Here is a 14,175-nt window from a genome sequence, read left to right on the forward strand (position 1 = left end):
TAAAAACTATTCACATTTGTGTGTGTAGGGTTATTTTGAAGAAAATTTCATGCATTTACACATCTAGTTAATTAGGAGTTATTTTGGAGAGTAACATATCATATCTTGCTCATCTAGTCTAACTAAGATGATAATCAACAACATGCAACTTGCATTTGAGTGTCTTCTTTAAAGTAGTTGCACCTTGATTTTAGAAGGCTTCAAATAAACTTTCATCTTCCGTGCTTGTTGAAGTAGTAGGCGAGTATGCTCTCACCCTCATGCGGTGATCAGAAAAACAAACCTACTTCCTTTATGTGTGCTCTCACCCTCATGCTGTGATCAGAAAATCAGACCTACTTCCTTTATGTGTAACCTTTAGAGGGCATGTCTTCCTGAACGCCTTGAAGGGGCTAGTGAGAAGATAATGACCCAAGTGAGTACGGCTAAAGCCAAGTTTTCTAACTCACTATAATCAAATCGCCATTTGAGATGAAAATTTTGGGGGACATAGCATATTTAGGTTATCTCATATCGAGCACTTTGTAGGGCCTTGAGGTTTCAATCACGCTTGCGTGACTACATCTTGTTTGTTACTTTGTTGGGCTATAGGTCTCAATCGTGCTTGCGCGACTTCAAAGGGTATTTTCGAACAAAAGCCTTTACTAAAAAACATTTGTATTAGCTGCCAAAATCCTTCTAATTATTGGCGTAGGAGGTCGGACCTTTGAAGCAGCTCACACACATACAGTTCTTAGTAGAGATATGAATTTTGCCATGGGGATTTTTCATGGAAACTGGTGCTTGGCTGCCCTGGAGAAGTGAGTGCGGAGGTTGAACCTAGTGGGGTCAAGCACCTAAATATCCACTCTGAATAGTGTAGCCTTGGGGGAAACCCCGTGTGAGATTCAACAATTATTGTCTCATCCTGCCATAAGTTTTGTGCTTTCTTGTGAACTTTTCTTTCCAAACATCGTGTCTTTGTGTTTGCAAAACGTTCTCTAAATGATCAAAAACTTAAAAAATCATCATTCTAAACTGAGTCAAAAATCCGACAACTTGCTGGAAAATTGAAAAATATTTTTTAAACAGACAGAATCTCACTTTTATCCCACAGAACAACGTATTTGTTGTACAAAACAACACTTTTGATCAACAATACAATGCTTTTAAGCTCTAGAATCACACATTTTCTCATTAAAACAACGCTTTTACACCTGAAACAAGACTTTTGCACCATAGTTTAGCGCATTTGTGATACAGAGCAGTGCTTTTATCCCACAGAACAACGCATTTGTCGCGCAGGTTAGCGCTTTTAATCAATAGGTTAGCACAAACGTTTTCCTACATCTGTAACAATGAGCTTTTCTGCATATTAGACCAAAATTTCAATATCATTTCCAGATACCCTTTTTTCGAGTAGGTTTGTCTTCAATTATCATAGGTCTTCAAACTAGTTAGATAATTAGGTTATCAATCAAGCAGGCTATTTCCAAAGGTTTTCATAAGCATAAAACATCCAAACAAGTTAGTGATTTAACTATCTCAAGTGCAAAAATCAACATCATTATCAGTTTCTCATCAGGATACATCAAATCCTTTATCACGAAACTTGATCATATCAACCTTTGTTCATTATCTTGGATATATTGTTCCTATTTGAACCTTGGTTTTATCAAAATCAAGATTGAACTCACATTCGAATCAAACAACTTGTAAACCATCATATGCTTATATGAATTGTAAATATCACCTTAAGAAAAGAAAGCCTAGTTATAAGGCTACTTTGAAGAAGGAAAGATTCTTGTACACCTATCACAAAATCTTGTTAAACACAGAATATTCCTACACCGTTTTCGTCACTATTTACATTGTTACGGAACAGAGTTTGATGGAGAACTTTTGCAAGCACGTGCCTTTCAACAACAAGACACTTTATCACAACACACTAATAATGGTGGTAAAATCAACAAAGCTTATCTTCCTAAACCAATGATCACTTATTGAGTGGCATTTAAAAAAATCAAAACTTGAGAAGTCCAAATCAATTACATGCCAATTTGGACTAGAGCTTAATACGAGCAATTCAGAAAACAACAAAAATGAACAAAATAAGAAGATTCAATGTTTCAATCTTTTGGATACATAGATGTTGATGAAGAGGCAGTCAATAACACCATTAGAGACCTTGAACAAGATCATAAATTTGACAAACTAATGGAAAATTTATTGGAAAAACAAAAGGAAAAGTACATTCCAATATTGGCAAAATTAGGAGCTAAATCACCACAAGACTTTAACATAGAAAGTTTGAAACAAGATGCAGAGACAAGTAACCATCAAAACACTGATGATCCCAATAATGAGGATGTAAATCGAGTAAATCATGTGGAAACAAGAGGAGATAAACTAAGAAAAGACCATGATGATACAAGAAGAGAGCATGGTGACAAAAGAACTTATAAGGATGCAAGGAAAACCCGTATTGATAATCCTTTGTTAACTCTCGCTCAACAAATGCAAAACTTACAATAACAAATACATGATATGCAGAATGGAACGAGTTCCAAGAAATATTCATTGGAGGACATTTACCTATATCTTTTTGACAAGAGTTTAAACACAATACCATTCCCACAACATTGTGAAATCCCTAAATATGATAAATATGATGGAAAATCTGATCCTCAAGATAACATAGGGAATTTTGCACCATGAGTATGGAATTTGCACATGATGAAACTTACCTGATGCATCTATTCCCTAGAAGCTTAAGTGGACAATCAATGGAATGGTTCTCAAAACTACCATCTGGAATTAAATATTTTGAAGAACTTGTGAACAAATTTATCTCACAATACTCCTACAACATAAGAAATAAGATAACAATGCTAGATCTATGTAATGTCAAGTAAAAGAATGGTGAACCTTTCATGGTCTTTTTACAATGATGGAAACAAATGTTCAATAGTATCCAAGAGATGTACCCGATCAAGAGAAAATGGACATATTCATTGACAACCTTATCAATGAAATGAGTTACCATCTTAAAATGCAATGTCCTTCTTTTGCTAAAATGATTGAAAATGGTCTAAAGATAGAAGATTCAATGGTAAAGAAAGGAGAGTTAAAATTTTACAACAATTCCTACAACAACAACAACAACCACAACAACCACAACAACGACAATAACAATGACAAACCTAAATTTTGGTCAAATAATAGGAATGTTACTAATGAAGGAAATGATGACAACAACACTACCAAACAACAACCAATCTTCAACTTATCAAGTCAAGTACTAAACAACAACAATCAAGAGAACAATAAATTCAAGTCTTTCTTCTCCAATCCTTGCAGGAAATTCACAAACATTGGGGAACCCTTGGAATCAGGTTTGAAAACTCTTTTTGCAAATAAATTGATTACGTTACCAGAAGCAAGAAATTATGAACCTCAAGTCAAACCTAATTGGTGGAATGACAATTATTTTTGCAATTATCATCGAAACAAAGGACACCAAACCAATGATTGTCAAAGATTGAAGCACCTTATTCCAGATTTAATCGATAATGGAACTATCACACTGGATGGTCATAAGACGAATGAATCACATCCAACATTCAAAACTCCACTTCCAAACTATGAAAAAGGTGAACAATCTAAACCAAAAGATGACAAAGGCAAAGATAAAGTAAATTACACTTACACATATGATGATGTGGTAAATGTCATCATTGTCAAAGACAACGCACCTTCAAAACCAATCAATGTTATTACAAGAAGCAAAGCAAAGGTTACATTTCCGGGTATAACAAACGAATCAACATCCACTTCAAGACAATACAACTTAGTGGAAAAATTGCAAAGGATACCCGCTCAAATATCAATTTTGGATCTCCTAAAAGTTTCACCTATTGATAAGGAAATATTGGAAAAATCTCTAATGGAAACAACAGTTTCAAAAGACCTGGATGTGGATCAATTCCAAAACATGGTGGGACACCTCATATCCCCACATTGCTTATCCTTTTCTGAAAATGATGATGCATCCTTGCAACACCCTCACAATGTTCCCTTACATGTTGAAGTCACCATTCACAAAACCTGTGTCAAACGCGTACTCATAGATGGCGGAGTTGGCTTAAACATTTGTGCATTAAGTTTAATAAAGGCTTTGGGATATTCAGAAAATGCAGTAGATCCAAAGAAGAAAAAAACTATCAAGGCTTATGATGAGGAAGAACGTTCTTCTAAAGGGACTGTGGTGTTGCCAATCAAAATAGGACTTGTGGAAAGAGATACATTGTGCCAGGTTCTAGACTTGAATTTAGCTTATAACATTCTTCTGTGAAGACCATGGATTCATGACATGCAAACAGTTCCTTCCACCTATCATCAATGTGTTAAATTTCCTCATAATGGATAGGAAATCACTATAGCAGCAGATTCCAATCAATATTGCAATAGTCTGAAACCAACACAAGATGCAAGAGTTCCACATAACAAAGTAACAATCTATCCCACAAAAGAAGCTCAAGAAAAACTATGGGAAGAATTTGAGAAAAAGTTCAAATTAAATGATGAAGGAATGGGAAAGTATTCTTTGCATAACTTACCACTTTCACCTAAATCATATGGTAAACCTACAAAGGCTCAAACAAGAATCACACAGAAATCAATTGAAATATTTGATGGAGCATTTGTAGTTAGATTTGGAACACTTGCAGAAGAAATTGAAGACAAATACATTCTTACTTGGCTGTATAGAGGTGAAAATGAAACCATAGCAATAGTTGCAAGAGTTGATATTCCCATAGGACAATATGGCAATGGTTACAAGATCATGCAAAAAATGAGATATGAAGGAAAATGACCAATTGGCAAGCGACAAGAAGGTATTTCAGAACCTATTTGTCCTCACACACAATCTAAAGAAGATAAATCAGGACTTGGGTATCCCAAATCAAAGAAAAGGCAACATAATTATCAACATCCAAAGTGGCGAAGGAAAGAAATCCCTAAAGAAGAACCATGGCAAGAAAGGCTACATCAAGCAACAGAGACAATAGCTAATAAACATAAACAAGAAGAATATGAGAAACAACGGGAAGAACTTGCTATCAAAAGAGAAGAAGCATCTTGCAAACAAGTTCAAGGAATACAAGCAAGCGCGAAACCTAATCAAGATATTCTAGATGCAGTAAAAGAACATATGGCCAAAATCAAAGAAATCTTCTCACCATAAATTCCTATCAGGTATAGTGGTGTGATTTTAGACAATGATTCAGAAACAGATTCAAACGAATATGAATGGGGTCCAGATCCATCATCTGATGTATCAGGTGAAGAAAAGGATGAAGAACAAGTAGCCATTACAAATGAAGACTCATCTTTCACAAAACAAAGAATAGAGTTGAAAAGAAGATAAGAAGAAATTAGAATTCAAAGGAAAGAGGCATATGCAAGACAAAGAAAATAAGATGAGCAAGATCAAGAAGTGACACCATAGCAAACACAAACACTCATTAATCAATCATCAAAATATCAACAGAATATCAGATCTATATCAAATGTTGAACAATAAATACTAAGGTATGGAAGAACCATAGAAGAACTAATAGAAAATCAAGCAGGAATGACTATTAGTCTAGAAAAAGCTGAGTTCGAGAGAAGACAAAAGATAGCAAAACAATCCTCTATGTCAAGTACACAAGTATGCCAACTTCAAGACACAAATGAATCTATTGAAGTTAACCAAGAAGGAACATGTAGTATCAAAGATGTATGTGTTGATATAATTCATTCGTTTGAGGGAAAAATGTTAGATGATGAGTCACTTGAGAGCGAATCACAAAATACCAATCTTGATTTCGTTAGAGCTAATTGGAGAGCACTTGGTAGAGAATATCCTCAAGAGAGTTCTATCTATGACATTACCTACTCTACGCAAAACTATGACTATTACGTCATGAACCTTGAAACACCCAACAATGATGATGACTATGACCTACCCCTGATTCATCCAATGCTGATTGATTGGGATAACCTAGAAAACCCTGAATTGGATGTCTTTTTCAATGATCATGATTTAGCAGTATATCTTAATGCTGTTGAACCATTAACACCTAAGATATCTTTCACTAGTGGATCGAGTAACACTTCTTGCAGTCAGGAGAGTGCCAAACTTTGTAGTCGCAAAATTGAAATAAAACAAGGAAAAAGACTTAGTGTTGAAAACAATTTTATGGAAACACTAGATCAATCAAGAGGAACAATAAAGGACGTATCTAACAGTGAAAACTTCCTTGAGGTGCCAGAAGATGAAAAGTTTGACACCTTCCCTGCATATTTTTCAGGAGAGATTTGCTATTTTAATAGAGCCAACAAAAGCAATAAACATTGGTACATCAAAGGACCCCAAAGTCCTTCATCTTGCTGCATCATTATCAAATGAAGAGAGGAAAGACTACATAGAATTATTCAAACGAAGACAGATAAATTTTTCTTGGTCCTATGCAGACATGTCAGGACTTGATCTAGATCTTATCATGAATCATCTCAATGTAGATCCATAAGCAAAGCCAGTTAAACAAAAGGTAAGGAAGATGCATCCACACATCGCTCTCCTTATCAAATCAGAGCTAAAGAAACTATTGGATGTGGGTTTCATAAGACTTGTCGCCTATCTAGAATGGGTCTCAAACATTGTGCCAATGTCAAAGCCAGATAAAAGCATAAGAGTCTACACCACTTTCAGAGATTTGAATAAAGCATTTGTAAATGATGATTTACCAGTGCCTAACATTGATATAATTGTAGACTTATCAGTAGGTCATGAGATCTTTTCATTAATGGATGGATTTTCGGGATACAATCAAATAAGAATCGCCCCCAAAGATCAAGAAAATATAACATTCACTTGTGCATGGGGTACTTATTGCTAGAATGTCATGCCATTCGGGTTTAAGAATGCATGAGAAACTTATCAGAGATCCATGACAATAATTTTCCATGATATGATGCATACATTTATGGAAGATTATGTAGATGACATGCAAAATCACATGCAAGGAAAGAATATTTGAACATCTTGGGTAAGATCTTTAAGTACAAGCTTGAACAATATCAGTTAAGATTGAATCCAAAGAAATGTGCATTTGGAGTAACCTCTAGAAAAATTCTTGGGTACATTATATCATCTTGTGGAATTGAAGTAGATCTTGAAAAATTCAAAGCTATCATGGAAATGGAATGACCTAAGAACATAAGTCAATTGCGTTCTCTACAAGGGAGATTGCAATCAATCAGAAGATTTGTTGCTCAGCTAGCAGATATATGCCATCCATTCACTCACCTATTACACAAGAATGTTCCATTCAAATGGGATCAGAAGTGTGAGGATGATTTTATGCAAATCAAGGAATATCTGGCGAGTCCTCCAATATTGGTATCACCGATCAAAGGGAAACCCTTGTTGCTTTATATCTTAGCAACAAATGTATCACTAGGAGCTCTATTAGAACAACATGATGAAGAATGAAAAGAAAGAGCAGTGTATTACATCAACAAAACACTTGTAGGTTATGAATTGAACTATACATCAGTTGAGAAGACATGCCTAGCAGTTGTATTTGCAAATAAAAAATTGCGACACTATATGCTGACTCATTCTGTCAAATTAATAGCAAAAATAGATCAATTGAATTATTTGCTAAGCAAGTAAACTTTGATGGGCAGATTGGCTAAATGGGTCATGATACTAAGTGAGTTTGATATAAAATATATTGATCGAAAAGCTAGCAAAGGACAAGTCATTGCTGATCAATTGGCTGAAGTACCCCTACGAGATGACACACCATTGCACATTGAATTTGCCGATCCAGACATTTTGATAGTTAGCATAAATTTTTGGGAGTTGTATTTTGATGGCTCCTATACACAACATGGATTAGGTGCTGGAATTTTGTTCATGATACCTCATGGACATAAAATTCCAAAATCATATAGACTGCGGTTCCCCAGCACAAATAACACCATAGAGTATGAGGCATTGGTCATTGGGATCAAAATGGTCATTGAATGGAACATCAAGGAATTACATGTTTATGGAGATTCACAACTCATAAACAACTAGATAAACGATGATTATCAAACCAAAGATGACAAACTGATGCCCTATAACAGCTAGTTGAAGATTTTAAAGAGCACTTTGAAGAAATATCATTCACTCAGATATTAAGAAATGAGAACAAAGCAGTAGATGCAATGGCTACAATAACATCTCTTTTGTAGAATCAAGAAAATCAACAATGTTATGAATTTCTGGTGGAAGATATCTTGAATCCTACCATTGAATCCCAAACTACCCACATGATTTGCCATATATCTGGAACCGATCAATCCTTATACAACCAAACTTATCGACATCTAAAGGAGAATATCCTTCATCCTGACCTATTCAGCAATCAAAAGAGAAATTTTATTTGTTAGTCATCTCGCTATACTATCATTGTTGATACTTTACATAGAAAAGGTCTAGATAGTACTTTATTGAGATGTCTTGAACAAGAAGAATCTGAGAAAGTTCTTAATGAAGTCCATGCAGGTATTTGTGGCACACACTCAAGTGGTTTAACGCTGGCCAAGAAAATTATTCGCTTGGGTTACTATTGGCCTACTATGGAGAGAGATTCATTTACACATTCTAAGAGATGCAAACAATGTCAGATCCATGGGAATCTCATTCATGCACCAACACAAGAACTACATCCTATGGTAGGTTCATGACCATTCTCTCAATGGGGACTTGACCTGGTGGGTAAAATAAATCCTTCACCTTCTAATGGACATAAGTTTATTTTGACTGCTACTGAGTATTTCACTAAATGGATTGAAGAAGTGCCTTTGACAAAGGTGATAGGAAAACAAATATCATCATTCATCTTGAATTATATAATATGTCGCTATGGAGTCTCTATGACCATCATCATTGTTAATGGGAGACCATTTAAGAATCAAGATGCAAAGGAACTATGTGAGCGATTTCATATCCAACATAGGTTTTCTACACCATATTATCCATAGGGAAATGGTCAAGTTGAGGCATCAAACAAGACAATCCTAAAGATACTGAAGAAAAGAGTCAATGAAGCTGGTAAAGACTGACATATTCAACTAGATCCTGCACTTTGGGCATACAGAACCAACATTTGTACACCAACGGGGGCAACTCCATATTGCTTAGTCTATGGATCAAAAGCCATATTACCAATAGAAGTACAGATACCTTCTCTACGAGTATCCTTGAAAGGTCTTATCCCATAAGAAGAACAATGAGTCTATAGACTTCAAGAACTTGAGCTGATTCAGGAGTGTCACCAAAATGCTTCAGATCACTTGAAGGCATATCAACAGAGAATGGCGAGAAGTTATAACCACAAAGTTAAGCCAAGAATTTTCCAGATTGGAGATTTAGTCTTAAGAGAAAATTCATGAAATCAACAAGACCGAGAAGAGAAAGGTAAATTTGAGCCAAATTGGTTAGGTCCCTTTGCCATGGTAGCAACATATGGTTCAGGAGCATATAGATCATCTACACTAAAAGGTGATTGGTTTGATGAGCCTATGAATACTATGCATCTAAAGAAATTCTATGCTTAAAAGTATCAACAGAAAATTACCAAAAACAATGAAAAAGGAGAAAAAGCCTAAAAATCAGAAAAACAACAAAAATTTCTAAAATGCATGAAAGGAAAAAAATTAAAAACAGTGTAAAACAACGAAAATAGTTACAAAAAAATCAAATATGAAAAAAATGCAATAAATTTAGATGGTGAAAACTTGGTAAACAAGCGCTATTTAAAAGTGGGTTCTTCCATCTATGAGATCGCTTTGCGGATATATCCATCCTATCGCATCCATCTATCCTATCACATACATCCATCCTATTGCATCATTCTATCCTCACATATTTGTTCTATCTTTCGCATCCATTTCTTTGAATCATTAGCTAGAAATATGCAGTTTATCAAATAAGTTATTAATCTTTGACATACTTAGTGTAGTCGCCATCTTAGATTTTATCAGAATTAATCATATCTGCATTGCATCCCACCATGTTTTGGATCATTTTTTGTACATCCGTAATAAAGCTTATTTCCGTTGGGGGTAAAATCCTAAAATCCTTTTGTTAAGGTGATCTTTTAAATCTTTGAAAATCCAAAAACATTTGAAAATTTAGAAAACAAAAAACACTTAGGGTTTTGAAACAGATGATGAACAACAAGCAACGAAGATCAAGGCATTTGTAACAACTGGATTGTGAGATTCAGAACACATAGATTTGAACCAACAAGTAACAACAGATTATTAATGATCATTCATCAAGATGATTATATCAGTTAATGACCGTGAGAACATATGTATGATACATAAGATTCAATGTTTATATCTTTATTTTCACTAATCATGTACTGTCTATAACGTGATGATGTCCATGACTAGAGAAGCTATGATGGGGCATGATTTTTTTCTTTGTTTGCTGTCTGTGCTTTATCTCTTACTAAGGTATGTACTTGTCTAAGGATACGATTGGCAAATGATCCTTTATGATGCTAAAAATAAGCCAACATATCATTATTAACATTACTACTTTATGTGAGCTTATAACAACCATGATGAAAGGACTTCAATGTAAGGAATTAAGACCATTATGGAAAGGTTCCTTGAATGATAAAAAAAGAAAAGAAATAAAGAGCCAAAAGGGGAACCCAAGTAGAAAAGAAGTATTTTTGAGCTAAGTAGAGATTGTCAATGGTTCCAGTGGTTCTTCAAACCACCACAACCCTTGAAGGTGTTCCATGTTCTACTAAAACCACCACCCCTTGACCAAGGGGAAGGTATGAGCATGATGAGGAGTTGAGATAATAAAAAAGACACAATTAAAAACAAACACATTAAAAAATATAAAATTGATATCTTAAAATTTAAATTTAAATGCTTATAAATAGATTATTTAATAAATCAATACAATTTAAAATTATCCAAGATGTTTCTACAATAAAAACACATCTTTTCAAATATAATAAAATTAGATATAATTTAAAAGAAAATATAAATAAACATATAAAAACACAAAATTAATATAAACACGTGAAAAATATAAAATTGAAATATTAAATAAAATTTAAATTCTCATAATTGAATTAATTAAAAAATAAAATCAATTTATAATTATTAGCTTTACAATACTTTGATCATATATCTGTTTTCTTTTTCTTTGATATATACTCATGCACTCCATTGTATGGTCATTCAAAATGTTAAAAAAATGGAGATACTCTTGCAATGCTTATAACTCTTCCATTGTATAGTCGTTGCTAATCAAATTCCTCTTTACTACCAAAGATGTGAGGATAAATTATAGACTAAGGAATTAAATGTCTAATGTGAAACTATGTCAGTAAACAAAGACATGAAAAGCTTTAGTAAGAAGAAAAGAGAAGTAGCCAACATTAAGATAAATTTTCATAAAGGGGTCCCAAAAAAACAATATAATTGGAAGTAGAAGGAATTATAATATGAAGAAATATTCATAAATTGGATATTAGTGTGACAAATATATATTCATATAATTAGCAAAATGAATTATTATATTTACATATTTATATAATCTACACAAAAAATCTCATAAAGCAGTAGTTTACTTTATCTTAAATTCTTAATGGTTTAGTTGCTATAAGTGTTAAAAAGCGAAGGTTTGTTGCAAAATGTTGATTTCAATATCAAGCTTTGCCAAAAAGTGTAACATACTATTGTGGGATCACCTAGCTAGCTATGACTACTTTATTTGGTACTTTTTTTTTTTTATACACTATATAATGTTCTTGTAATATGGCCTGGTATATACCAAGTCTTATAATGGGCACATCATGTAAACATGATCATGTTTTGTTTAAACTAGTTGATTTGTCTACTTTTTTGTCCCTCAATTTTGTGTACTTGCCCTCACATTTAAGGTATCGATGATGGTGGAAATTATTTGTTTAGTCTACCTAACCAAAATTTATAAATATATACCAACCCATTCCTTAAGCATGCTAATAATAATATCTGGATACAAGATTCAATTGACATTCTTTACAACACTTTAAATTATTATCATGTCGATTCTCAAGATACATCACATTCTTTAGTTGGTTTTGTGGGAGTAATTTGAATGAAATAGTATATTCCTCATGTGGTTTTCAATTGATCACATTTTATGTGATTGACTTCGATGAGACAATCATCATGGTTCAATAAATGTGATAGGTGAAGTATAAGATAAGATCATTGATGATATTCTTATAAACATTAAGAATCAATACAATGCATATACTTAATTGCTAATCCTTTGAAGTGAGTTAAATATGTTCATTTAGAAATATCATTGAAAATGAATAATGATGTCTTTGAGTTGTATTCTTAGAAATCTTAGAATTAATTTAAGGAAATACCTACATTATGTGATTTTAGCCTTTATTTCCTTAGATTTTCTATATTGCTTGGTAGACTTTGGATGAAAATTTGAAAGTTGTATCTTTTATGTGGTATCCTATTGATCAGTTTTTAGATGATAGACTTTGACAAAACAATCATAATTGTCTAATAAATCTGATAAGTATAAGATAAGATCATTGATGAGATTTTTATAGATACTACAAATCAATACAATGTATATACTTAGTAGCTAACCATTTGAAACAAGCTAAATATGTTCATTTAGAAGTATCATTTAAAATCAATAATGATATCTTAAAGTTATATCCTCAAAAATAAGAAAACAATCGTATTATGTGAATTTACACTTTATTCTATTAGATTTTTTATATTATTTAATAAATCTTGAATGACAAATTAAAAAATTATACCTAGAATATAATTTCTATTGTACCATTTAATGCTTTCAAGAGACTACACATTATTATAAATAATGAACATGTATTTGGAAAAGTAAGTTGTACAATTGAAATAAAAAAAAGAATATGATGAATGAATCTTTCTTAAAAGAAGATGAGCTGTTGAAGGAGGATTTTGTTAAATAGGTGGAATGATATAATTAAACCCTTATTTTCAGCATGTTATCAAATTACCATTGTCCAAATCAAGACTTAAATATGGACTTTTATTTCTCTTTTTATGGAGACAAATCAAGGCATTAATCATGGTGACGAGCACATAGAGAAAGAATGGAAACTGAAAAGCATGTTCAAGCTAAGAAAGAGGAAAGAAAAGAGAAAGCATAGTTCTGTAGGCGGCCAAGGATGAAGGGAGGAAGAAACCAAGCAATGAGGATTTTTTAAGGCTTAAGGGCAGCCTTGAGCAGCTCGATAGTGGGTGTGTTTGTCTTGAATGATTTAGCCAGAACATCATCAGTGATGCCGCTTGTGAAGAGAGTAGAAGGGAGCGAAACGGTGCCTGCATTGGCGCTCCCAAAAGCAGAAACAGCCATGGCCCCGGCCTCATTATCCGTATTCAGTTGGTAATGGAGGAGTCCTTTGGGAAACACAAATAAATCTCCTTTAGTGAGGGTCTGTGTGAAGAGTTTTCCCGTGGTGTCGACCACTCCGACGAGAAGACATCCATCCACAAGATAGAGAAGTTCAGAAGCGCGGGGGTGAGTGTGAGGAGGGTTCACTCCTCCCGCCGGGAACTGCAGCACCGCCATTGACACGCCCAGCCCGTTCAGCGCCGGAAACTCTGCCATCACCCCCTTTGTGATTTTTACTGCCGTCTGCCCCGTTAAATTGTTGTTGGGCAATCCTCGAAATCCTGTGAAAGTGAAGAAATTGCCAGTCAAGTTAAGTGGGTTCTGCCCCGCCGGAACAGTGAAATCGGTGAGAATGTCAGAATCCGATGCGTAGATTATGCCAACACTACTGAATAGCAGTAAAATTGACATCAAACAAGCTCCATTGAATTCCATCTCTCTCCAAATATTACTACTGCAGAAAGAGGGAATTCTGAGTGTTTTGATGTGATGGGAAGTTGTTGGAAAGGGTGTATTTATAGGTTACGTTGCGGAGAATTGCGTGGACTTCAATGGTGAAGCCGGCTTTGTTCTGGATTTCTTTTCCGTCGGTTTGCCGCCATTGGCACCTCCTTCGGCCAAGCTAAAATACAAAACGTTCATCAGATTTTACCAAAAAAATC

General features: G+C 34.1%; 1 protein-coding gene across 1 annotated transcript; it reads right to left on the reverse strand.

Moving 5' to 3' along the window:
* Window positions 1-13,321: 13,321 nt before the first annotated feature.
* On the reverse strand, window positions 13,322-13,948 carry LOC131079704 (germin-like protein 9-3). The gene has a single exon (XM_058017732.2). The coding sequence runs from the start codon at window positions 13,946-13,948 to the stop codon at window positions 13,322-13,324; it is 627 nt and encodes a 208-aa protein (XP_057873715.2).
* Between the last annotated feature and the right edge of the window lie 227 nt (window positions 13,949-14,175).

The sequence above is a fragment of the Cryptomeria japonica genome, chromosome 9 (genome assembly GCF_030272615.1).
Source record: "Cryptomeria japonica chromosome 9, Sugi_1.0, whole genome shotgun sequence".
In the NCBI taxonomy this organism is placed as follows: domain Eukaryota; kingdom Viridiplantae; phylum Streptophyta; class Pinopsida; order Cupressales; family Cupressaceae; genus Cryptomeria; species Cryptomeria japonica.

Excerpts from the sequence above, each read along its gene's own strand:
- LOC131079704 (XM_058017732.2), bottom strand. The coding sequence starts at position 13,948 with ATGGAATTCAATGGAGCTTGTTTGATGTCAATTTTACTGCTATTCAGT.